Source organism: Malus domestica, chromosome 17 (genome assembly GCF_042453785.1).
Source record: "Malus domestica chromosome 17, GDT2T_hap1".
NCBI lineage: Eukaryota > Viridiplantae > Streptophyta > Magnoliopsida > Rosales > Rosaceae > Malus > Malus domestica.
Window position 1 is genome coordinate 2,554,554 of NC_091677.1, and position 25,134 is coordinate 2,579,687.

Here is a 25,134-nt window from a genome sequence, read left to right on the forward strand (position 1 = left end):
ACCTATTTGCTTAAGATGGTTGCATGTATGGCGTTGCTGCGTGGGTCGATAAACATATTATAGCTACGCTTAATTACACTATTGCCCCCTGAAAGTGTTCGTTCATAAATAAAGTGTTTTCCTCATCGACTTCATATTTGTGGGCAAAGATGTCAATATAAGTCTCTTCTTTAGTCCTACAACGCTCACGTCATTCTCTGGTGACGGATCTACTGCCGGTCGCTTGGCCGCTAAAGAGAAGGGTTGGTTTCCGATTATGGCTACTAAATCGGAACAATCCCGAGTTCTTCAATGGGATAAACCACAAACTTGGAACACATTTGAGACCATCGCGAAGCAAAGCGTGTCCATCTCAGGGACCATTTTCTAAGAGGTGACCAACCTCCAAAACGTTATCAGCTAGTCTAGCCAATCCCATGTAGGGTGAACCCAAACCGGAATCAACTTACATATACAAAATCATCTGCTATATAGAAAGAACAACGAAAGACTAGCACACTGCACCGGTCATCGCCAAGGCTAGAGAGGAAACGAATTCGACACCACATGTACTCAATCAAGCGAAAAGAAACGTCCGGTCGGTTGAACAAAAGGTCCAACAGACCGGCGTGTAAAGCACAATGATGCTCAAAGAAGCTCACAAACCTAGCCTTCTTGGTCCTATGTACCTTACCTAAGTCACAGACAACATTGCCAACCAGAAGCTGAGCAATTCTAAGCAACCACATAATTCTTCCCACGAAAAATTGCACGTCATGACAATACAAACAATGCACTTCTATTACCTGTTCTCGGCTACAACAGGGAGGCTGGCAGCAGAGTGCAGCGTCCGCAGACTACCTGAATAGAAAATTGGTTGGCTGGCAAAGCACCGAGAATCAATAACCTAAGTATATCACATGTGAAAAGAGTGCCAATAGCAACACCCGAGTCCTCACCAAGTACAACAGTGAAACCCAGAGATTCATCAGCCACAAATACCTCCAGAACTGCCATTTTATGTGTGAGAGAGAGAGAGAGAGAGAGAGAGAGAGAGAGAGAGAGAGAGAGAGAGATGTATAAAGAATGAACATATTGACTAAAAACCTGCCTAGCTCAACAGCTCAACATTTGCCAATTTTTTTTTCTTTTTTGTTTTCTGTCTTTTTACACCAAGTTCCCACTTCCCACTATACCTATATATTGGTCTCGCTCTTTTCGCCAGTTGATTCCTTTTCTCCCTTTCCAAGCAACAATTCTGAAAGCTGCAGCAGAAAACATTGCAAAATTGGATCGATCTGCACATATCAAATTTGTCTGGGTACTCGAATCCTCTAAGCAGATAATGTACAAACACTGCTTTCATACTCCGCATCCAAGTTAGCATGTAAGCTTTACCTTTTATGTACAGATCAACGCTTCAGCAGCAGCAGCAGTGACCACCTTCAATTGGCCAAACTAGTTGTCTGGTTTGTTCTGGTCCAATGCCACCCAATATGTGGTGCGACGGTCATTTTCACTACCACCCACTGCTGCTTCACGTCCACCGAGAACAACCCTGTCCGGATTAATCTCCACAAACTCAGAATCACACTTCCAAAGATCAACCCTCTGTATCCTTTCTTTTCTTGTTAGATTTCCTAGTTAACCTTGTTTTTTCTGCTGAATCCAAAACTGGAAGCAGCTTCAGGTCCAGTGCGCTGCTGGGCTCCAACTTGTCGGTGAGATCTGAACTTGGATACATCTTCTCATACAGGATAGCAGCATCAAGGGAGTATATACGCAGGGCAAGTGCAGACATAGTAGAAATTTTGGCAGCAGCTGAAAATGATGACCAATACCACCACTCATTCCTTAGATACTCGGTCTTTATCATGTCCTCCAGCACAATCATCGCCTGGACCATCTGAAAAAACCAAGCATGTTTTTGCGTCATGCCAAGAAATTGACAAAGAATCGTATATATTAGGTAAATAAATGTAGCAACATCACATTTTGCAACATAACCCTTGATGTATGTTACAACTTTCTATCAGAGGGCCTAAGAATACTCCACCACATAACTAAATTAGTAACAGAACTAGCAACCTCAAATAAGCAAAGCTAGTTACTTAGCTAATAGATGGTTAATGCAAGATGCCCAAACGTATTTACTAGAATGAGAAAGATTATGAAAGTACTGTTCAAATAAAGAACGAAGGGAATTAATACTAACTTCATATATTGTCACAGCTGATTTAACAAACACACGCCAGGCCCATCTCCTTTCCAATTGTGCCTTTGATGGTCTTAGAGCTTCTTCAGCGAGTGAGGCATCAATATCAAGCAGATTGATCTTGAGTCTCCTATAAATTTGACAAACTTTGCCAACCAAGGGCCTCAAAGAAGATTGGGGGACCACACAGAAACGACCAGCCCCCACAACAGAAGAATGGCTATTTGAATGTCTTTTCTTCCCTCGTTCCAGAAATCCCAAAGCTAGTTTGTTAGCATTTAGCAACATCATTCCATCACCTGTCCTGGATAGATTGCTACTGCATGCAATATCAACATTAGTCTTTCCTTGTGAAACTAGCTGTTCAGCCGCCTCCAGTCCATGACCAGGTGCACTGACATCTTTCTGAGATAGTATCGCTAGCGTAGAATCACTCAGATAAGGAGAAGGTGGGGCAAACAATGGAACTCCTTGTGAACCTATAAGACCTATTTCCTGTATCAAATCCTTGTTTGAATCATTGGTCACAAACTTGGAACAGATCTCTTCAAAGTCATATGGGCAACCTAACATTCCGTTTTGAAACTTAATCAACTTCGCACTAAGCTCAGGACATGCACTTTTGGAAGTTTCAACACAGTTCAGTTCACCTCTGCGCTCTTCCTGATTCATCTCACACTTAGAATCACTTATTTCCTTTCCCTTCTCACAGGCTGCTGAAGCTGGAATGCACCTACCATCATCGTGCCCTTCAAGTTCAGCATCCGTGAAGAAGGTTCTGTGGCAAGATAGGCAATGGTGTCTACTGGGCCAAATGGGTTCCAAACATTCACACCGGTACCCTTTCTCATCATTGGTTACTCTAGCTCTCTTTCCCCACTTTTTGGAGATGTCGGCGGTTTCCATCTCGGAGCATGGACCATACAGCTCCTCCAGCAAAGTGGCTGCCCTAGTACCAAGACAATCAGAAATTTCAGTTTTATCAGCATTTCTAGTCACTGAAATAGTAGTTAGGAGCTCATCCTGTCCTTGGCTTCTAATTTTCTGAAACTTTCGGAATCTTGACCTTTTCCAGTGCAGAATCGAGTCCCTCAGCTCTCTTTCCTTAGGGTGCTTGTTCTTTAACCAACCTATAAGTTCTTCAATTTCTGCATCAGTTTGATAAGAAACCCAAGGGGCACTAAACGAAATGCTGTTGTTCGGTTCAAATAAATACGGACAGCCAACTTTGGACCCCTCTAACGGCAAGCTACCCATACCAGATGGCCCACAACTCTGTGCAACAGAACTCCACACAGAGTCTCTGCAATCTTTCACATTTATACCATGCTTCAATGACACACTTCGATCTACAATAATCCGACCATGTCCGCCCGGAAGAGCTGAAGCCCAGTATAAACCACCAAGGGAATCAATTCCTAGGAACTCCCTCCGAACTGACACCTTTAGAAGCTCGAATTCTGTACTGGCAATCGAATCCTCCAAAAGGGATAAATCAGTTTTGACAGAGTTCAACTCAAGGTGGTAGGATTGTGATTCATTCACAGAAGCAGGTGACATCTGCTCTCCCACATGATTACTCCTCACATCTGACGGGATACTAAGTCCTTTCTGATCTAAAGGCAGAGAAACATCCATTTCAACATCGTCTTGTGGATGACCAACACAACCTACTTCTTTACTAGGCCCATTGATTTCATGTGGCAAACAATTTGATGAAGGTAACTCGATTTGTCTAGAGGATATTTCGCTTTTATCAGAAGCCATATTTGAAGAATACTTCCCAGGTGCAGAGATGTCATCTGAAGCAGCATGGACATCTTTTTCCCTAACTTCAGTGTCTACAATATGTTGGCTATTATATTCTGCATTACTGACAGATGGGTATTTATCAATCCCTTGAGCACCCTCTAGTGCCGAATCATCAGAGACTGCATTTAAGGAGTTAGACCTGCCACTCAAAGCCTGTGATTGACGAAGACATCTTTCATTGGTTTCAACTGAAGCCGAAAGCCCTTCCCTTATATTGGCACTAGCATCGACCCTTGCAGCTCTTGAAACCAAAATTTCTTGTCTGGACCTGAGGACCTTCCATTCTACAGATAAAGAACGCAATTTCTGCTGCAATTCAGTCGATGTCTCAGAACAATACTCAAGGTGCTGACGGATAACTGCTGAATTAAGCAACTCATCACATAAGAACTTCAGCAGGAATGTTCTCTGCAAGCGCAAGCAAAGGGAAAGCTGTTAAGTTTATAAACAATGATTAAAATGACAATAATTCACCATCACAAAAGCACAAAATTCAGTGGTCCACTCGTTAGCTAGACAATAAGCGATAACAATAACATAAAAACAGAAAATCCAATAGCACAGCCACTATGTCAACAACCAGAAAAAGTCAGCCTATACGAATGCAAAGAGAGGCAAGGAGAACCACATTATCTGAAATAAAGCTTTACTTGAAGCACAAATAGGGTGATTTTGAATGGACTGCCAAATCCACAAAAATTTGGCTGGACCAACAAGACAATGCAATCACTTGTGATCAGCCATCTTGCTAGTGTGACTAGAAAAATTATGCATGAAGGCATCAATATGCAAACCTCGTCCAAGTTGATATCCCAATACTCGCTCTCTTCCATTTTCGCTGCTAAATGTGCAAGTGTCTCCAAGAAAACTCGGATAGCTTCTCCCTGGTAATTTTTACGTCGTCTTCTAATGACATGACGATGTTGCAATGCATCTTGAACAATTTGTTTAGAAACAACACAAGAGGGGCAATACCAGTTTCCCTCCGGGATCCTTGCAAGAGGAGGATTCAAACAGTAAGTATGATACTCAGCATCACAAGTATCACACAACAGTACGCTGTCGTCATCTTTATCAATGCCACATACTTTGCATACTCCCTCATCCCAAGGGGCTTTGGGAATCCCATTTGTGAAAGCAAGTAAATCATCAATTTCCTTTCTCCTTTCAGAACTTAGGCCTTCCAACTTTGAATACTCCGCAAGCTTATGAACAAGAGGGACAACCTGCATTGAAAGAACAACTGAATCTGGTACAGTACTGAATTAAATGCTTGTAATTGGATAGTGAACAACCAGCGTGCCTATGTAGGGATAAGGGATAGAAAGGTACATACCTCCTCCTCGTACAATGTTTCAAAATTTTGGGCTAACTTCTCAGTCAACTCAACCAAATCAGGCTGATCCCCATACGCAATACGTAGATTACTCCATAACTGCAAAGTGAAAGTAACGATTATAACTAATGGACTTTACCAGATTAAAAATGGGATCCACCACAATCATGAAATACCAGATATTAACTTTTAATAATATAACCATATAAATTAAGTAAACAGAAGTTTACAGCTTTAACGTTTCAGTAATGTTTCTAAGAGATGCGGAAGTGTGCAGTAAAAAATTTCAAGAAATCCAATTGTCATAGAAAACAGACCTCCCTGACATCCTCAAGAAAGGCTTCATGTGATCCCCCATAGGATCCAGCTGCCAATCTCAAATCAATAGTCCTGAAGTCCAAAGGCCGAGACACCATGGCCGGGGATCCTAGAAGACCCTCATCATCGTTATCACTTGAATTCATTAGCTTTCTTCCGAGCAAATTGCAGAAAACCTTTGTGTCATCTGCAGCAGCAGCACGACGAAATACAATGCGGCATTGTTTCATGATAACATCACAAATAGAGACATTAATCTTCCGTTTTCTTCCCTTCTCAGCCTTTTGTGGCAATGCTTTACCCGATACATCTGCTAGCAGTGACAGAACCGCTTTCTGTGCTCAACCAACAAGAAAGAATTTCTAATTTAGAATCATGCTTACCATAACCTGTTTAACAAATAAACATAAATTGGACATATAGACAGTCTTACTAACCTTAGTTTAGAAGAAGGAGCTAAATATTCAAACATTTCTTCACGGGAAAAATATGTTTAAGATGGCATAAATGAAGCAAGAAGCAAGTTAAGGAGCATTCACAATTTCATCTTGCGTACCCCAAGCAAATATGTTTTGAGATGGTTTAAAGATTCCTTCCACCCAATCAAGCAAACAAATTACATTTTACAGCAGGAATGCAAAAGAAATTGCATTTTAGAATTTTTATTTATTTTTATAAGCAAAGTTACTGCATCCTAGACCTATATGTAAATTACTGCCTCAAAATACCGTAGTTGAAAGGAGTATTATAAAACAGCAAACATGTCCACAGCACGTATTCCCAGTAAAATTCAGCCAATGCACACGTTACATTCACAATGAATCTTTGTATTCTATCATGTACTGAACCAGGAAGAACTAAGTAATAATCATGTTAATGAGAAACCACCTTCGTAGGTCCTGATGCATTGCCTTTGTAAACTTCTTTACTGATTGAATGTTCCAGTATTTTCCTCGCCCATTCAGGTGGATCCTTTTCCAAAGCCTCATAAACACATTTTCTGATTCTTGTTCCGACATTTGTCGGTAGCTTTCTAACAGGTTCCAGCACCTGCGCCCATAGCGGATTGTTACCATCATCCCCCAAATTCTTCTCGACAGCCCCTGGTCCATCAGACACCTCCTCTTCTATGGTAAGTACATCATTCCCTCTGTTAAGTGAAGCAAAAATTTGCTTCGTAGCCTCTGCAAGCAACTGAAAAGTAAAGAAACAGATTAACATGAGTTCTTGTCACCTGTCATTGTACCAGACCTACACTTGGGGCACATAAAAACAAGAAAGGAAAAAGAAAAAGATACATAATGCTCGGTACCATCAATTGGACAGGTGAAATGAATCAAACTTCCTCAGTGTAACTGACAAGACACATAAAACTGACATCCTAACAAGTACAGATACTGTTTCTATACAATAGAGCACAGTACTGTCTAACAATTTGCAATATGGCACAGGTTTTCCCAATTCAACTATTCAATTAACTAAGCCTTATGTGCAACCTAACACGTTCAAATGTTATCAGTCATATGCCACAACTGTCAGAGTGAACAGCTACAGCCGTAAGGGAAGACCAGATACATTCAAAAGCTAATCTAGATAGTATGTTGGTTCTTAAGAGGACACCTTGTTCAATCCCTTGTCGCAGTCAAATACTAAAAAAATTATGCCTGATGTTAGAGGAAGTATGGAGTTATTATCGATTTTGGGGTGATTGGATAGAAAGGAACATAATAACTTTCTCAGGAAGCTAGGGTAGGAAGTGACTTCTTTACAGGATAGAGTGAAATTTTAAGCTTCTTTGTGGACTGCAGTAGCTACTGTTATAGAAATTTCCTTTTTCCTTCATTCTGAATGGGGAGCTGCAGTTGATTAAGTTAAAGAGGTTTGTATTTTGGGAGATGGGAGTAGCTGAACTCTATGTAACCGAGATGATAGAACAAAGCTTGGTTTAGATGGGGGTTCATTTACAACAATACACAAGTAAACAGCACTAAATGATGGAATACTAAAACACCATGAAAGGATAAGAGCTGATCTTACAAGTGCATCTGCTTCCATCCCAGCTACTCCAGTTAAAGACCCACAGAGCACTCCACCATCACCTTGTAAGCAGCGAAACACTTTACTGCTTTCACGAGCAGTAATCTCAGGCGAGTCAAGGTTACCATCCATGGCTAATACAGCCAGGATGTATCTCCGTGCTAACTCTGGCCAAGTCAGTTCATTAATTGGGAGTATATTAAGCTTTGCTCTTTTCACAGGAATTGAAATATCAACATCTTTCTTCCTTCCCCGTTTTGACTTCAGATCTCCAGAATCAAAATTCGGATCTACCAGGGCAGCAACCTTAGACTGCAACTCACCTATGAGCACTCTTAGCAGTGATCTGTGAGCCTTTGTCAACGCTATGCCAGAACATCTGCTATAAGTAACAGATGCAACTTTGTCTTGAGCTGCCTCCTTCATTGCTCCAGTTTCCATATGTATGAATGCATGTGGATTATTCCTAGAAATTGTCGAGCCAGAGTCCATGGTAGAAGATAATTGAGTACTTGAATAATCAATTCCATTTGCATTTAACGCTTGAGTGCCTTGGATTTCCCTATCGAACTTCTCTGAAAAATCTGACCTGCCGAACCAAGGGTTAATAAGTTCCTCCTCAAGTTCTTCCAACGAAAAAGCCTCCTTTAGACCCAAAATTTCATCAAAGCGCGATAATAATTCCCAAACCTGAGTAGATAAAGAAAAAAGGCCAATAAGCTTCATGCCTGTCAGTCATGTGGTATCACAAACTCAAAAGTAACACAACATAATAAAATGGAAAAACTACAAGAAACATCCCATACCTGATAAACATCACCAAAAAGGGCAAGAGGAATCCTGAAGCACAATGGCTTCCCAAGAGGAGGTGGATGACCACTCTTGAGGTGATCCTGGGCCAACTTCACTTTTTTGGACCTCCTAAACAAACCATCTAACACTTCTTCTTTACCATGTAATCCAGCTCCCATTTTAACCACTAGAAGCCCATTTCCAACAGTTAGCTGCGTAGAATTAGAACTTCTATTGTTAAGAAATTGATATTGAGAACAGGATTGGGCACCAGGAAGCTGCTCCAAAAGTTCTTGCACAAAGTCCACATCTAAACCAAATCTATCCTGGTCTAGCCAATTTGCTAGTACGTCATAAAAAGAGCCAGGGTCATCATCGGCTCGAAATTCAGAAGAGATGCTGACAGAACCTGGTGAACTACAAAACTTGTCCAATGGAGATTGGTTCACTTTGCAACTGTCATTTTTTATAACCTCATTTGTGAAGAGCTGAGCATTTTCAACATGCTTACAGAAAAATTTAAGAATGCCCTTCTGTTTAAATATTTCAGAACAAGCATTAACAACTTTTTTTGAAATCATTTCCCAAGCTGCAGATGAAGAATGGTCTTCTACTGATATCTCACCAATGTCATCCATCATACCTAAATCAGCAGATGAAAGAGTTCCAGATTTTTCATAAACGGAATTATCTTCAAGTTGCGGTTCAGCTGATGTCTGGACATCACTGGCTTCAACTGAACAACTCCTCAGGCAAGACAAAATATCATTTTCCTTAGGCGAAGGATCTGACAGAATCATCTGGATACTTCCATCATTATCAAAAGTCAAGTCATGACTTTCTTGATTAATTTGACTGTAAAAGTTGCCAAGTTGTGGCCTACAGAGGATAGTTGAACCCTTGGGTGGCAAGGCAGAACAAGAACATCTTCTGACCTTAAAAACAGGTCCAGAATCACCGCCATTCAAAACTTCACACACAAATAAAGAACCAGTAACCTTATCATGCCAACATGACTTATAACCTACAGGATAGATCTGATTAGAATCATGATAAGAGGGCCTTGTATCAACTTCTCCCAAAGAAAGAACAAAGAAATCTTCAAACTGCACCGGAAATCCCCCCTGGAGAATAAAACATACACAAATCAGAAAAGTAAAACAAGCTGAAATAACATCCATGTTATGTTGCTTACACAGAATCATTATTAGTTTTACATTATAACAAATAGAGAACATATAAACTTACATCACTTTGCCGAGAACCAATGCAACCATGTTCTTCTGTCCCAGCTTCTGTAAGTTTTACATTATTTCCAAAACAACGGGCAGAAACTTCCATACTTAGACCTTTGGAAGGGAGCTCCTTGCAATAGCCTCTGAGCAAACTTTCCTTATTTTCAGCTAATCCATTGGCATGTAAGAGTCTTGACTTTCTTTTTCTAGATACGTAAGTCTTCTCAGTATTAGAAAGAGACCCCTCCCTCTTTATTTCAGATCCCATGGAATTGTAGTTAGGCATCAAGCCAAGAAAATATGCAACTTCAGATACTGAACCAAATGTCTTCCCATTTGGTGCACAGTATACTAAATACGGTTCACCACTGGCTGTTGACTGTCTAAATTCTACACGCCAACCATCCTCCAGTACGCCATGCCTTTCAGAAACATAATCTCTAAGAGCCTGTAAAACTATCTCATCTGGACTCCGGGATGGCATTCTAATAGCTGTATTATTGTTATTACTATGCTTTCCAAGCGAAAACCTCGAAATTAATTCCTCAAAGCTTCCACCCATAGTCTGTGTATGGTGCAATATATCTTCCAAGCCCACTTTAGCTGTGTGTGGCATTATCCCAGCAGCTTTTTCCAACCCATATCCGTTTCCAGAGTACGAGAAGTTTGAATATGTCACTGGGGCACCAAATGGATTGCCACCAAAAGAATTACCACCGGGAGTGTGCTTTCTATAATCAAAATAAGTTTAAGCAGTAACTACTTATGGACAACGTGCATTTAAAGAAATTTATCAAAATATTAACCAATGAGTAATAGACAAAAGAGCCAATAAAGACGAGTTAAGAAAATGTAAGGAAACAGTCGATAATGTAAGATAACTCTACCATTTAGTTTTAGAAAATTGGATCGTAAAAACCGATACCAGCTACAAAAATGTTAGAATCGCTTATGGATCATGCAAGCGGTAAGGCACTAGTTTATGATAATTAAGCTCGCCTGTTGCTTTAAAGGTAGCAGCTTAAAGCCGGAGAAAAAGAACAACAAAAGGCGTACATTTAAAGAAAGTAATCAAAATATTAACCACTGAGTAAATAGGCAAGCATGGCGAGTTTAGAAAACGTAAGAAAACGGTCCATAATATAGAATAACTCCACCATTTTAGTTTTAGAAATAAAGCTGCGGCAAAACCCAACCACCGCATAAATTTTAGAAGCACTTAAGGAAAATGCAAGTGATAAGGCACTAGTTATGCTCTATCAGTTTTAATTTGATTTATGGATGGCAGCTTTAAGCTGGAACACGACAACAAAAGGAATAATACCAAAAAAAAAAAAAAAAATATATATATATATATATATATATATATACGAATACCACGTGACCAAAAAGAAGTTAAAAGCTTCCCTTTTCTAGTTTTTGTACATGGTTTATATGAGACATTTGGGTTTTTCCAGCCCATGATGAGTTGTCCTAAGTCTATTAGGAACTATAATCTTAGAGGATTAAGTTGATTTCCCAATTGGAGTTGTTTTCCCAATGGATTGGTTTTCCCAATTGGAGTTGTTTTCCCAATTTAATTTGTTTTCCTAATTGGAGTTGATTTCTCAATTGGAGAAGGATTCATAACTAGATTCCAATTAGGATTAGTATTCCTTATTGAAGACCTTTATTATGTCTATATAAAGGGGCTATTACACTAGTTTTGAATTGGAATTTGTAAACAATAAATTGTACACCACGCAAGCAGTCAGAGTGAGAGAATATTGTAAGGGCAAAGTGTGTGTGAAAGAAGAGAAAAGAGAAAGAGTTATTTCTTGTTCTTTCAGGTTTTTCCTCAAGTCTTAATCCTAGAGGCTTGGCAAGATAATCCGTTGTACTCATAATAGATATAGTGATATTGTTGTTGCTGCCCCGTGACCGTAGGCACACATAGCCAAACCATGTTAATTCTTGGTGTTGTTTACCTTGGTTTTTTGTATTCAGTTCCCTAGTTTGTTCTGTTTTTTCCACTCTTAAACGTGATATTCACAACAGACATTACCCAGTTGTTTATGCTCTTATTCCACAATCCAATATAAAGTAGTCAGAAACAAGAAGCTTATTACGGGTCTGTCCTATTTTAAGAGTATAACTTTGTTTTAAACTTCCCAATTAACACAAAATATGTAAACAATATAAAATGCATCGATTTGGAAGTGGATTTTTCGTGCCAAAACTGGAATTTCTTAAGTGCACACGGAGCTAGTAGCATAGTGTTTTGTCTGACACGTGCACAGAGAGAGCAAGAAAGGCACACAAATGTCACGCCTCTCGATCTCATACAAGAGAAATCGGAGAGGCTAATTTCTATGGAGGTTCCCTAGGTCTAATTCAAGGCCATAGGGCATAATTCCTTTTTGGGTATTCCAAAGGTGGTTAATTGGAGTGATAATCTAAGTTAAAGCCGGATGCTTCGAAAAATATAAAACAAACATTCGAATGAGGAGTAGCCTTTCGGGTGCAAAACACGGGCACACGAACACAAAGCAGAACATTCCAAATCAATCACTAAATAATGGCATGATCATGGCCTTAGATGCTTGCATGCATGCATTGATAGCAATTAAGTGCTGCAACAAGAACTAGCCTATTACTATTAGCATGAAATTTATGATGGGAAATGTTGTAAACCACACAAAAACACAGCATGGCATTCTTGGTAAGTCTAAAAACCCTACCTCAATTCCTTTTTAAAATTAATTTGCACATACGAGCTCGAAAGATTGAAAGCAAAACTAGAAAAAGCAAAATTAAGTTCAGTAGGTGAAAATCTTAGCAAATGCATGAAATCCCCTACCTCAATTCGCGCATTTCCGGGAATTCGTCGACGTCGCTCGGCGGCGAGGCGTTGATATCGAGAATGTGCTTGGCCTTAACCCCAAGCGGCCACCGCTTGCTCCTAACCCCACCGCTCAAACAGTCCCCACAGACCCACTCCACCAGATTCACCGCCTGGCGGCCGCGCATTCCCGCGCATGTGAGGTGAAACCCGCGCTCGCAGCCGTCGCAGACCACCACGTTCCCGCGAACCTCGGGCTTGCCGCAGGCGGCGCATGCGGATCCTTGAGCTGAGCCGGGAACTCCGGCCAGGCCCCCGGGCGGCGGCGAGGGGTGGTCGTGGTAAGACCTCACGACGTCGAAGGAATCGGGTAGGGTTTCGGAAGGGGAAGGGATCTCATTGAGATCGATGCCGAGTACGGAGCGAGTTGGCTCGGCGTTGGCGGCGGCGGCTGCCGCTGCTCTGAGTTCGTCGGCAGCTGAATCGGTGAGTTCCATTTATCCGAGTCGGGGTTCGGAGCTCCAGGTCGGTGCTCGTACCATTTGATCGGACGGCTGAGATTTGACACGAACAGAAAAGAGAGGTTTTGGCTTTTGGGTTCGAGGGAACACACAGAGGAAAAAGAACACAGAAATGAAGACCGAAAGCGGACCGTATCGACCTGACACTCTCTCTCTAAACTTTTTTTTTTTTTTCTTTAATTTTTTGAACTGCGATGTGAGGTGAGGGTAAAGTGGGGGCGGACTCACCGGAGATTTATATGTGTACCCGGCTGCCGTAGGCGACAGCTATACACGTGGACCAATCAGGAGAGGCGCAGACTGGGCTTCACCTTCCCCAAGAGTACGAATCTCTCCTTATCAGGATGAATCTCGTGACTTGTGGGCGTTTTTGTACTGTATACGGTTATATCACATGTATAATAATACTCCATTAGCATGTCTTTTTTATAGATTAAGTTGTGTCTCTCTCTGTTATGAATTTTCGTATTGTTCGTCGTAGTTAGCTTTCTGGCATGGTATGCATGGTGATTACGGATTTACGTGATCAATTATTTTGAGAAACGTGTTGTATTTGTGACAGGTGTGAGGTGTCTGACATGCGTATCTATTTCTCATAAATGATGCAATTTGGCAGTCGAGATTTGTGGATATAGGTTTGTTCAGCGTCACGACAGATGTTAGGCGTGCTTATCTCAAACGAAGTAGGCTTACGTGTCGCATACGAAAGATGAATTGATGAAAGAGGATTCTCCAGACAGTAGACAACTTCATTCAATTCACTAACGACAAGGTAACCCTAATGTAGTTACTCGTAATGGCAATGTAGTCATTCGTATAACAAACGTAAGGTGTCAGACAAAGTAGGCCTGTAAACATATCGTGAAAGATGTACTCAGGCGCTCGAGACAGTAAATGGCCCCATCAAGTGCATTTACGACAAAAAACTAACAAATTAGTTACTCGTATAATTCGACAAACATGAGGTGTCAAAATGCGTATCTCTCACGAAAGTTGTATGTGAGTTTTCGAGATAGTAGATATAGCTTTATTTAGTGCGTTCACGACAACTTTAGTGATCAATGCAGTTACTCTTGTAGTTTGATAAATGTGAGGTGTGAGATGGAGTAAGTGTATACATCTCTTGTGAAGGATATATGTAGTTGATTACAAAAAATAAACAAATCCATTAGGTGCGTTTACGACAAAGAAACGTCAATGTAGTTACTCATATAATTTGATAAATATAAAGTGTCAGACAAAGCAGATGTTACTTATCCTCACAAAAGACATATGTTTACACCGGAGACGGTAGGCATCTCCATTATGTACGTTCATGGCAAATAAATGGTAATGACATAATTGTCATTCCACAAACTTCCTTTTAGCTGGATAATTTGGATCTCTCGTAGTTTTGTAAGCAATTATAAATGGTAGTTGTCTAAAGATAGGACGGGCAAAAAAGGTGACCTCTGCATTATAAGAGAAAGAGATGCATCCTTATGTGCTATGTGTGGATTGTGAGTTCAAATGGTACGGACTAGTGTCTTTATGTGTGAAGTAGTCAGATAAAATAATCTGGGTTAGCCAATTTGATACAGCTCACATCTGCTTACTTATTATCTTCAAAATGTTGGTATAATTAGTTGGGTAGGAAACACGCTTGCTTGCTCTTTTTGTCCCTCCCTAGCGATTTTGGTGATTGTTCGCAAATCTCCTTCGCATGGCTATCGTTCAGGCATCATTTGCAAATCTCCTTTGTGTGGCCGGTGTTCAGCCATCATCTCAACCCTAGGTACTATCGTCCCTCCTCTCTCGTCTTCTCTTTAAAATTTGGAATAATGACAATATAAAATCCTCTTATTCAGTACATACCAAACACAGTATAAAATTTGGTCTTTAGTTCGATATACACCAAATGTCTGGTCAGTACTATATGATCCACAAACTAATTTATCTGACTCAAATAATTAAAATAGTCCGACTTACCAATCGAGGCAGGTTGTAGTTGGATTGTTTTCCATAAGGGTTTATCTGCATTAATAAATAATAATCAGTTACCATTACTATGCTAATTACTGGATTAGGGATGGATTATCTTTAATGACGCATATAAAAAAAAGCCCAAGTTCTCGACGGCCCAGATTTCATTTCCATTCAGAACCCATTTGGTTAAAAAAAAGTTTCCAAATTAAGGGACTTAAATGACATTAAAAGTTTTCTTATTACAATATTATTTTATGTTTTATGGATTCTTCTAATTTACGAGGAAGAGTTTCGAACATGTGTGCTATAAGTGCTCCTCTCTGAATTCAAGTTTGGATTTTTCTTCGCGTACTTAAAATATATCACTTGTATAAAAAAACATGTTTTTATTCCAAATTTCTTAACAAATAAAGCATTTATGGAAAATTCAAAGGGCTTATTTAGACTGTTTTTTAAATGACTGAAAGAGCTATTTGTGAAAATTTGGAACCAATCTTCAATAAAAATGCAAATGAATCTTGAAAAAACACTTGAAGTGTTTCTTGTAAGAAACACATAAGTGCTTTTTGAATCTAGAAATATTTTATGTAAAAATATTTTTATTTATTTTAAAAACATTTCCGAACAAGTCCAAACAGTTTTTTTGAAATTAGTCCAAACGGACCCTTACATGATTTTTAGCTTTTGGCACTTTCCCCAAGTACGATCTCTATGTTGGAGGTTACCATGAGTCAAATTTTTAAGCAACTTATTAACTTTGTTTTTGTCAAACCTACCAACTCATTTGGATGTGATTGATTGCTAAAAGACTAAATATATGCCTAAATCAAATTTTAAAGTAAATTAGGTAGTCAATTTACTAATTACTTTCTGTTTCCCACTATAAACAGAAACCACTATGTATTTATACTTTATGGTTAAAAAAATCAATAGATATATCGACATCAATATCGGTTACCTTTGAAGGGAATTATAGAAATTTGTAACGGGATGAGTATACCAACTCATTTAGATTTAGTTGAAATTAGTGAAAAATTTCTCAAAATAAAAAAATCAACAGTTTGAAATCTGTAATTGATTTCGGCAATAATTTTGTAATGAATCAGTAAATATCATCGATATTCATTTATTTTCTTATATTTGACTGATATAGAGTGAAATATGAAAACATCCTATTTCCATTAAATTCTTAATTATTCAAATATTTCAACGAAAATATCAATAATTTTGGAAATATTTAAAACACTGATTGTAACCCAATCGAAATTTCAGACAAAAGAAAACTACGTAGGGGGGTAAGCCCTTAAGTAATAGACACGTGTTGCGTAGCTAAAAATGTATGAATGCCAAGAAAGAAACAAAAAGTCATAGAGAACCCATTCCCATGGCCAGAAAATAAATATGACGGAATAGTGGCGGGTGCACCGACAGTTTGGCGCGCATGTGTTGCCGTTGGAAGCAAAGGTATGGGCCACGACCTCAATAGTATGGTCAATTGAACTTGCCCATATCCTATGCCACCAAAATGGTATACGAAATAATACACATGAACTATGCGATATTTTAAATTACTCGATACATGAAAAAATGGACGCTTGGAAAAGATTTAATTTTGTCGGTAATAACTAATGTTGAATATAAAGTTCAATCAAATCAAAATTTTGGAAATGAATAAATCGAACTAAAGAGTTTGATTCTGTCTTGCAACCAAAAATTAAAAATGAAAATGGATACCCGAACCAAACCAAGCGGTCTGATTTGGTTGATTTACAAGAGATTTGACAAACATAAAAAAAAAAATGAAAACTAATGAAAAAAGTTTTAAAACTTTGAGTTTTAACGATAAAGACAAAATAAATGGTAAAGTGAATAGTACCATGATTGATTTTTTAATGTAAAATATGGTTTTTCGTTAAAGTGAACAGTACCGAGATGTTTTCGTTAAAGTTCCCTAAAAAAATAGAGCATTAAACCCAACATTTACAACCAATGAGGTGGTCCAGTAGGACGAATTTCAAGTCCGTATTCTACACATCACGTTTTGAATTTGATTTATGACGATAATGAATCACACACTAGTAGACAAGAAAAAATTAAAAACATATGTGAGCCTTCTCGATTTCTAAAAAAAAAAGGACTGACGTGACAAAAGCAACCCAACATTTGCATTTTTTTTTTAATTTGTACGCCAAAATTTCATTTTCCTGTTGGAACGTCGGTTCAAAATCAAGGTTCCCATACAAGGAAAGGACCGAAAGCTATCTCGTACAAAAAGATGGCAATAAATGCGATTGCGAGGCAATGGCGTTTTCGAAATTAGATCCCAAATCAATGGGCCGAATCCCACGCCAAACTCCGCAACAAACAAAATTAATGTGATTTGGGAGGCGGTCACATGCAGGGCCCCGATTCTGCCGGCCCACGTCGGGTTTTACCCACTTAACCACAAAACGGTGTCGTCCCAAGTCTCGTCCGCCTGCCTCACCGCAAAAAGTCCTCGCCGGTTACCAAAAAAAAAAAAAAAAAAAAGAACCTCCATTATTTAATGTCCTCCCATTTTCTCAGAGAGTGGACTCACTCTAAAGCTCTCATTGACGCTTGCTGGTTCTGATCGCTCGCATTCGCCTCAGTCCTCCTCGCGCTCCGCTCTCCGGTACTCTCTCTCTCTCTCTCCTCGCTCTCTCTCTTTCTCTCTCTAGGATTGTATGCGCATTCGCCGATTCGAAATCGCACGCACATTTCATACAATCGATGCTTGCTCTACAGCTTTCGTTTTCGTTTCGAAGCTCCGATTGAATCGGTATAAGTGTATGTATACGTGTATATATACACTGTCGAGTTGGATGATAATTTGTGAATTTTAGGGGGAAATCGTAGGATCCGCGTTCAGGCTTATTGATTTACTGTTGCGAGTACTGTTTTTGATTTTGTGGAGTGATTGGAGCCCTAGATCTTCTGCTTGGTTAAGTTTTGCTTTATCGGAATAATGTTTGTTTATTCATTTTCTTCATGATTTTTTTCGTGTATTATTGTCATTATTTAGTTGTTTTTTTCACTGATTTTCCATTTTTCTAGATCTTTCGAGCAACCGGAATTGAAGTGATATCTGGATTCTGTGCTTTTGCTAGGCGATTGTTTACTGCGTAGAGAATTGTGGATGTTTGTTTCGGTACATTTGAGTTTTCGTGTTCACGGTCGAAATTCGATCGAATTCAACGTTTATGATCTTTTGTTTCCCGATTTAATTATTATCATTATTAAGTAGGGCTTTCATAATGCATTGGAGAATTGGAGAAGTGTGTTGTCGTTTTCCGGATCTTTCAAGCAACTGGAATTGAATTTCTATGTCGATTTTTGTGCTGTTGCTATGTGATTGTTAACCGCATTTAGACTTATCGATGGTGGAAATTCTTTGGTTTCAGATTTGGAAGGCTAGCAGCAATGTCAGAGAACGCTCTTAGAGATCTCAATACCATACCTGGATCTGAGAGGAAGAATGAAAGCTCTAGCAAAGGGGGCATGACTAAGCCCGTCGTTGTGAATGCTAATGAAAATCATGAAGAATGCCCGAAGAAAACCACAGCTTCAGTGGGTTCACTTTCTATAAATGGCGAGGAAGTTGCAAATTCCGTACCCGAGGTTGGAATTGCTGAAGTAGAATACATTGAGTCTGAGAATCTGAATGATCTAGAAGATGTTGATACGAGCCTCAAGGTATTTGTTGTGTTTTTGTGTAAACCTTGGCATTTTTTACCTTTCACCATTTTTCTGTGTGCGAGGTAACTTTATGATGTGTTTGATGTTTCAGACACTACTAACTGGACTAGAGTCTAAAGATTGGGTTCTGGTGTGTGAAGCACTCAATAATGTTCGTCGGTTTTCTATATTTCATAAGGAAGCCATGCTTGATATGTTGTAAGTCTCATGTTCTTACATGATGTTCGTGAGCAAAAGAAGTTTCATGTACTATTGATGATTGTAAGTGTTGTCCAATTTAATTATCGTCATCATTTTGTTCAACAGGGGAGATGTGATATCGCTTGTTGTAAAGTCACTGAAGAATCCAAGAAGTGCTGTTTGCAAAACTGCTATAATGACATCTGCAGATATTTTCAATGCCTACAATGATCACGTGATTGATTCTTTGGACCCTATGGTAACATGAATTCTATGAAACTTTTCTGTGGCATCGCTTTACATTGTTTGTAAAGGACTCTTCATTTATATGCAATTAATCCATAGTTATTTTTCCCCAATTTGATCAATCTTGACTCATGCAGCTTACACAACTTCTTCTAAAGTCGTCACAAGACAAGCGATTTGTGTGTGAGGCAGCTGAGAGAGCTTTAGTAGCGATGACCACATGGGTTTCCCCTACATTGTTGTTACCAAAGTTGCAACCATATCTGAAGAACAGAAATCCTAGAGTTCGAGCGAAGGCATCAACGTGTTTTTGTCGAAGTGTTCCACGACTGGTAAGATTGTTTATTTCATTTTTCTGTTCTTATCAGAAGAAGTGATATCTGCTTTCTTTCATGCATTTGGTTTTGGTGTTTTGATTGGTTCTTGGAAAATATGAGGTATGTTGAGGATGCTAAATAGTTCTTAGGAGAAATCTGATTTGACTTATTTTACCTCAACTGCTGCCAAACTGGTTTAGCTTTTGCTTACAGTTTAGGACCCGTGCCGTCAAACTGGAATTTACAAAAATGGCGTAACTGTTGGAGTTTCATTGAATGTGGTTGTTTCTATGCTTATACTATGTAGATTCGCTCATCTATTCCTTATTTTTGTATTTACTTTTCTTTACACGTGATGTATGCTCAAAAACAGTAACCGTGTGCTTTTGTCCTCTATAATTCAATTGCATTTTCCAACCCACGTCTCTATATGTGATCTTCTCCTTGAGTGTTCCTAGTTATACTGTTGTACCTTGCCCAATAACTTGTCTGTTATCAAATATTTGTACATCGAGAAATTGAACAAGTATATTGCAGAGCTCATTCTGCAAGACCTTCAATTAGACGTGGTGCATCTTATTTCTTCCTGTTATATGCTCATCTCGTGTCCTGCCAACAGGGTGTTGAAGGTATTAAAGCGTATGGGTTTGACAAATTAATTCAGATCGCTGCATCTCAGCTTAGTGACCAACTTCCTGAGTCAAGGGAGGCTGCTCGGATCCTCCTCCTGGAGCTGCAGACTGTTTACGATAAATTTGATGATCCCCCTCCAGCAGCAGTGTGCGAGCATCCAGAAACGAGCTCAGCAGCAGCGTCTGAGCTCCCAGAAACGAGCTCATGGGAGAACTTTTGTCAGTCAAAACTCTCGCCTCTCAGTGCACAAGCTGTTCTTCGGGTAACCAGTGTCGCTCGGGAAGGTCTTGTTATGGGATCTTGACACAGGTTTATATTGAAACACGCACGAGCTTTAGTAGCATTGTATCTCCATTTTCCAACATATATGAGCTTTAGGGAAAAGGCCTATATCTGCCATTGATTTGATTTGCTTGGTCAATTTCTCTTTTCATTTTTTCGTGCTTGTAAATCCTTCGAAAGGTTGAGATATTTGGTCTTACAGTTGGAGCATGTAGTTGAGCCATAGTTTTACGATAATATTCTTCACACATCGCGATATTACAGCTGGGTTTTGTTCCTCCGATCATTGCTGTTGAAATGTTGAGGTGTTTCTTTTACTCAATCATTTGATGTCTATCTGCTTACACAGTGACAATGTTCCTTCCTCACCCATATTTTTGGGTGAAAAGTCCAATCAGCCCATGCATGATTAGCCAACTACAACCGATTAGCTTTGGTTTTAGATATTTTGTGATCATGATGTGTTTATTACTCTCTTTTGCTTTTGCGTTTTTCTCAACCAGAGTAGGGATGTTCGATCACGTCATTTGTCGAATCTCTTAACATCCAAGCGGGATAGCCCCGATTCACAAAACCCTACCCCAGTGTCACCCCAAGTGCGGGGGGGCTCACTTTTGTTGCAAGAGGGTCTCTTAGCGTGACATTTCAAATGTCATAAGCTGTTTCAGTAATGAAAATCTCGATCTGTGCGCATCAAACTTGACCTTTTTTTAAGGGCTTGTAGCTGAAGCGGTTAAAGATAAGCATCATTACTTAATACTTTAGGTCCCATGCTAGGCCAGAGAATTTATGAAGGAAGAAAAACATGAAAATCAAAGTGAGCAGAGAGGAGGAAGACAAACAGAAAGATTTAGGGCTTGTTTGCAAGTGTTTTTAAAATGACTGAAAGTGCTTTTAGAGAAATATTTGTGGGTTTCAAAAGAACTTAAAGTGCTTCAAAAAACATTTTAAACCAAAAACGTTTTCAGCCATTTCAAAAGCACTTCTAAACGAGCTCTTAAACCGTGAATCTTCCCAAGATTTTATGTCTGAATTCTTATAATTTGGTTCATTACTAACCACTCCACGATAAAGACTGATTAACCCTATCTCCTTTATATTTATATTATAACTCTTCTTATTTCTCAGTGTTTTAGGTACTAATCCCACTTTATATTGTCATCAATTCCTTTGTCCAATCACAAATTAGTATACTCTATCCCTCTTCTCGCCAACAAATTTCATCTTTCCAGGGCTTCTTCTAAGAATCTGATTCGTTTTCGACTTCGATTCAGACTCTCGTTGAGCTGAATTCATACAACAAGTACTGGTTGCTTGGGTGAGAAGTAAGTTAATAAAGTTATGCTCCAATGAGTGACAAAATTGGAGGTGTTGCAGCGCAGATTGTGGCAATGGCGATCTTCATGTCAGTAATATTGTTTTTTTTCGGAATCGGCTTCTTGATCTTAGTCCATGTGTGGATCGTTGGGAGGGCTTTCAGAAGAGGAGGACTTGGCGGCAATGCCTTAACGGCAGCTGCCATGGCCGCCGGCAGAACTGCCACCAGTGGCACCGCCACAACGTGCATGTCGAAAGACGACGTAGAGAAACTTCCAAGCTATGATTACGAAGCTAATTACAAAAGTAGCCCTGTGGATTGTGTAGTGTGCTTGGACAACTTCAAGATGGGCGAGAAGTGCAGGCTGTTGCCTTTGTGCAGGCACAGCTTCCATGCCCATTGCGTTGATGCGTGGCTTTTGAGGACACCGATTTGTCCGATATGCCGGGCCGGAGCTGGCACTCCTGCTGGTTTGGCCGGGAAGGGAGTGCCGGTTGCCGATGCCGGCGTTGAATTAACGGAATTAACGGAGAGTCAAACAAGTGGAAGCGGGCTTTTGAGTGATGCTAGAGTTGACTTGGGGGAGAGGCAGGCAATAGAAAGTGGGCACCCGTCACCCGAGTGATGGTATAGTAAAGCAATGAGTTTTGAGAAATAAGCAAAAGGAAACGGAAAGTGTAATTCACACACTTATTTATACTTCCCACACACCCTTGTTTATTTTTTGTTATTGATTTTCTTCAAGTCATTTGATTTGAAGTTCGAAAATTAAGAGGGGTGTGTAAAAGTAAAAATAAGTGTGTGGATAGCACTATCCTAACCAAAACTTGGCGATTTGAGGCCAAATGAGTTTAGGTTGAGAATCTGTATAAGATAATTTACATGTAACATACTAATATATAGTTCTGAAAGTTAATGGTTAGTGTACATTGCCTTTTAAGTACCTTAGATTTATCTGTCAAATTCTCTAAAATTTTCAAGCGCATATCCGTCTCTTATGTCATATATTGGTAATCTAGAAATTTCAAAGATTCCTTGTGTATGTTTGGATTATAACGTTTTATACATCCTGTAATTCCCTGTCAAATTTGTTGTTGCTCGGTTGTACCTTTATTTTATGTGGGCAAAGGAACAACATTCTCTCCAGATTCCTTCCATCCGGATCATCTGGATCCCTTCTATTCAGATCCTCTAGATCCTTTAATCATGTATATTACAACGACATCATCGGGATCGTAATCGGGATCAATGACTTCGCAGTCCTGTTCGAGGCAAGGTTGCGATCGATGGCTTTGCAGCCAAGGGAACTTTTAACAAAAACTTTTATTGTCCTTTTGTCCACCTTCCTAAATAAAACATACTCTTCATTGCTTTGACATAAACTACAATGTGTTTTTGTATTGCCATATAAACTGCAAGAGCTCTTCTTTTTATTTTTATTTTTTTATCATAACTGAGATTTCCATTACTGTAAACAAACAGAGTACAAGAGTTTTGGGGAGGAAGCCTCATTAAAAACCTCCAAAGAAGAGGGAAAAAGAGTGCTTCAAACTGCAAGAGCTCTTCCAGCAATTTAATTGTTATTTTTTATAGAGTTACACCATTATGTAATGTTATCGATTCATTCATACTGTAACATGGAATGATTTAAGTTCAACTCCTGTAAATGACTCATTGTGTGATTTGGCCTACATTTTCCACTACTTAGTATAAATATATGGTTATAATAAAAAGAAACTAAAATTCTCCACTTGTACGTAGAACGTTTTAGGTTTGAATTTTGTAAATGACGAGTTCATACCAAATTATTACGGTTCCACTTCTTATTGTAAATATATGGTTGTAATAAAAAAAGAAAATGAAATCACATACTTTTTTTTTTCTCCTCCTCTCTACCTTGTTTAATCACGTTTTGTAGTTTTCGGGGAAAGAAATGAAAACAAATATAAAGTGAATCAGCCATAGAACCTGAAATAAGTACTTTAAGAGCAATCAGTATCTTTCGGGGAAAGATTCTGCTGCTTCAATTTCTTAGCCCCATTTACAGGGTCCAAAAAATTGATGTGCTTGAAATTGGAGCAGCAGAATCTTTCCCCAAAGAAACTGATTAAAGCTCTTGTTGGAATTGAGCGATCATATATATGCAAAGGGAAACCAGTTTGAATGTAGGATGTAAACTGCTAGCTATGATACAGGTGATGGATAAGATTAATTTCAAGATAACAACTAATGAGGAGATTGAAGTGTTGAGAATACATACTCGCATAGCAACAATGTATCACAACCACCATCATATTAGATTCTTACTTAGCTGATAAGTTTGTGATGTGTTGTGATTAATTAGTTGTATTATGTTGAGCTGGCTTTTATATTTGGGATAGGATATTTATGTATAAATACCTTGTGTATGGTTATGTGAGATTAATGAATAACCACAGTTATAATTTTCTCTCTCTCTCTCTCTCTCTACAATACTCTCATTCTCTCTAAAAGCTTTTCTCTCTGGATTCGAAGTTTCAACATGGTATCATCACCGTTGTCTAACCGACTTCGATCCGACGCTTCTCCATCTTCTTGATTTTCTTACCTCCCAAACAGATCGCTGCTTCTTTGATCTCTTTCTTCTCTTAATTCCGCAAATATTGATATGACGACTGCCGCAAATTCCTCCGATTCTACTTCTCAACCTCCTGCAAACCCTAATTTTCCAGCGAATCTCCCTCGCAATGACATCTCCAACTCCTTGATCATGTCGATTGGATCGATTTCCATTGCAAATGTTGCTGGAATGGTTCCGACGAAGCTCAATCGTCAGAATTATATAACTTGGCACAGTCTCTTCATCCCTGTCCTTAAGCATTTCAAGCTTCTTGGCCTTGTCAATGGCGAGGATTTGTGTCCTCCTAAATTTGTCCGAAACTCATCCAGTGATTGTGTTCTCAATGATTCTTTTGAAGCCTGGTGTGAGCGTGATTAGATTCTGACCATTTGGATCAACTCTACTCTTTCTGAAGACCTTCTTCCTTTGACCATTGACATAGAAGACTCTCGCTCTCTTTGGCAATCTCTTGAGCGGCGCTTCTCTGGTGCTTCTCGCACACATGTGCACAGTCTTCGTTCGAAGATCCAAACAATTCAGAAAGGTGATTCTTCCATGACCGACTTTCTGAATTCCATTAAAGATATCTCTGACAAACTTGCAGCTGCTGGAGAACCACTTACTGAATCTGATCTCGTGGTGTATATTTTATCTGGATTACTGGATGAATACGAATGGTTTGTTGACTATATTGAAACTCGAAATGAAGTTGTGATTGCTGATGAACTTCATGGCCTCTTATTGAGCAAAGAAATCTCTATTAAAAAATGTAAAACCAGAGCTTCTTCCTCATCTACTGCACCATTTCAGG

General features: G+C 39.3%; 3 protein-coding genes across 7 annotated transcripts; 2 read left to right on the forward strand and 1 right to left on the reverse strand.

Annotated features, from left to right (window-relative positions):
• Positions 1-1,057: 1,057 nt before the first annotated feature.
• On the reverse strand, positions 1,058-13,273 carry LOC103404338 (methyl-CpG-binding domain-containing protein 9). 4 transcript variants are annotated; one of them, XR_011578302.1, is made up of 11 exons: positions 12,564-13,273; positions 9,738-10,455; positions 8,504-9,613; positions 7,698-8,387; positions 6,549-6,854; positions 5,660-5,995; positions 5,343-5,441; positions 4,801-5,232; positions 2,195-4,414; positions 1,378-1,885; positions 1,058-1,244 (listed from the first exon to the last, which is right to left on the reverse strand). XR_011578302.1 is itself a non-coding variant. In XM_029097109.2 (10 exons), the coding sequence occupies exons 1-10, from the start codon at positions 13,040-13,042 to the stop codon at positions 1,583-1,585; spliced, it is 6,693 nt and encodes a 2,230-aa protein (XP_028952942.2). In that variant the 5' UTR covers positions 13,043-13,273; the 3' UTR covers positions 1,058-1,582. The 4 variants fall into 4 exon arrangements, 2 of the variants coding, with proteins under 2 accessions (XP_028952942.2, XP_070673618.1); XR_011578301.1 differs by having other exon boundaries at positions 1,058-1,277; XM_029097109.2 differs by having other exon boundaries at positions 1,058-1,885.
• A 4,170-nt stretch (positions 13,274-17,443) lies between these two features.
• LOC103404348 (uncharacterized) lies at positions 17,444-20,728 on the forward strand. Of its 2 annotated transcripts, XM_008343249.4 has the most exons (7): positions 17,561-17,684; positions 18,107-18,200; positions 18,454-18,745; positions 18,840-18,946; positions 19,055-19,187; positions 19,312-19,506; positions 20,111-20,728. In XM_008343249.4, exons 3-7 carry the CDS (start codon positions 18,473-18,475, stop codon positions 20,426-20,428), a joined length of 1,026 nt encoding a protein of 341 aa, XP_008341471.1. In that variant the 5' UTR covers positions 17,561-17,684; positions 18,107-18,200; positions 18,454-18,472; the 3' UTR covers positions 20,429-20,728. The 2 variants fall into 2 exon arrangements, with proteins under 2 accessions (XP_008341469.1, XP_008341471.1); XM_008343247.4 differs by lacking the exon at positions 18,107-18,200 and having other exon boundaries at positions 17,444-17,684.
• A 1,027-nt stretch (positions 20,729-21,755) lies between these two features.
• Positions 21,756-22,349, forward strand: LOC103404575 (RING-H2 finger protein ATL39-like). The gene has a single exon (XM_008343504.4). The coding sequence runs from the start codon at positions 21,756-21,758 to the stop codon at positions 22,347-22,349; it is 594 nt and encodes a 197-aa protein (XP_008341726.1).
• Positions 22,350-25,134: the final 2,785 nt, after the last annotated feature.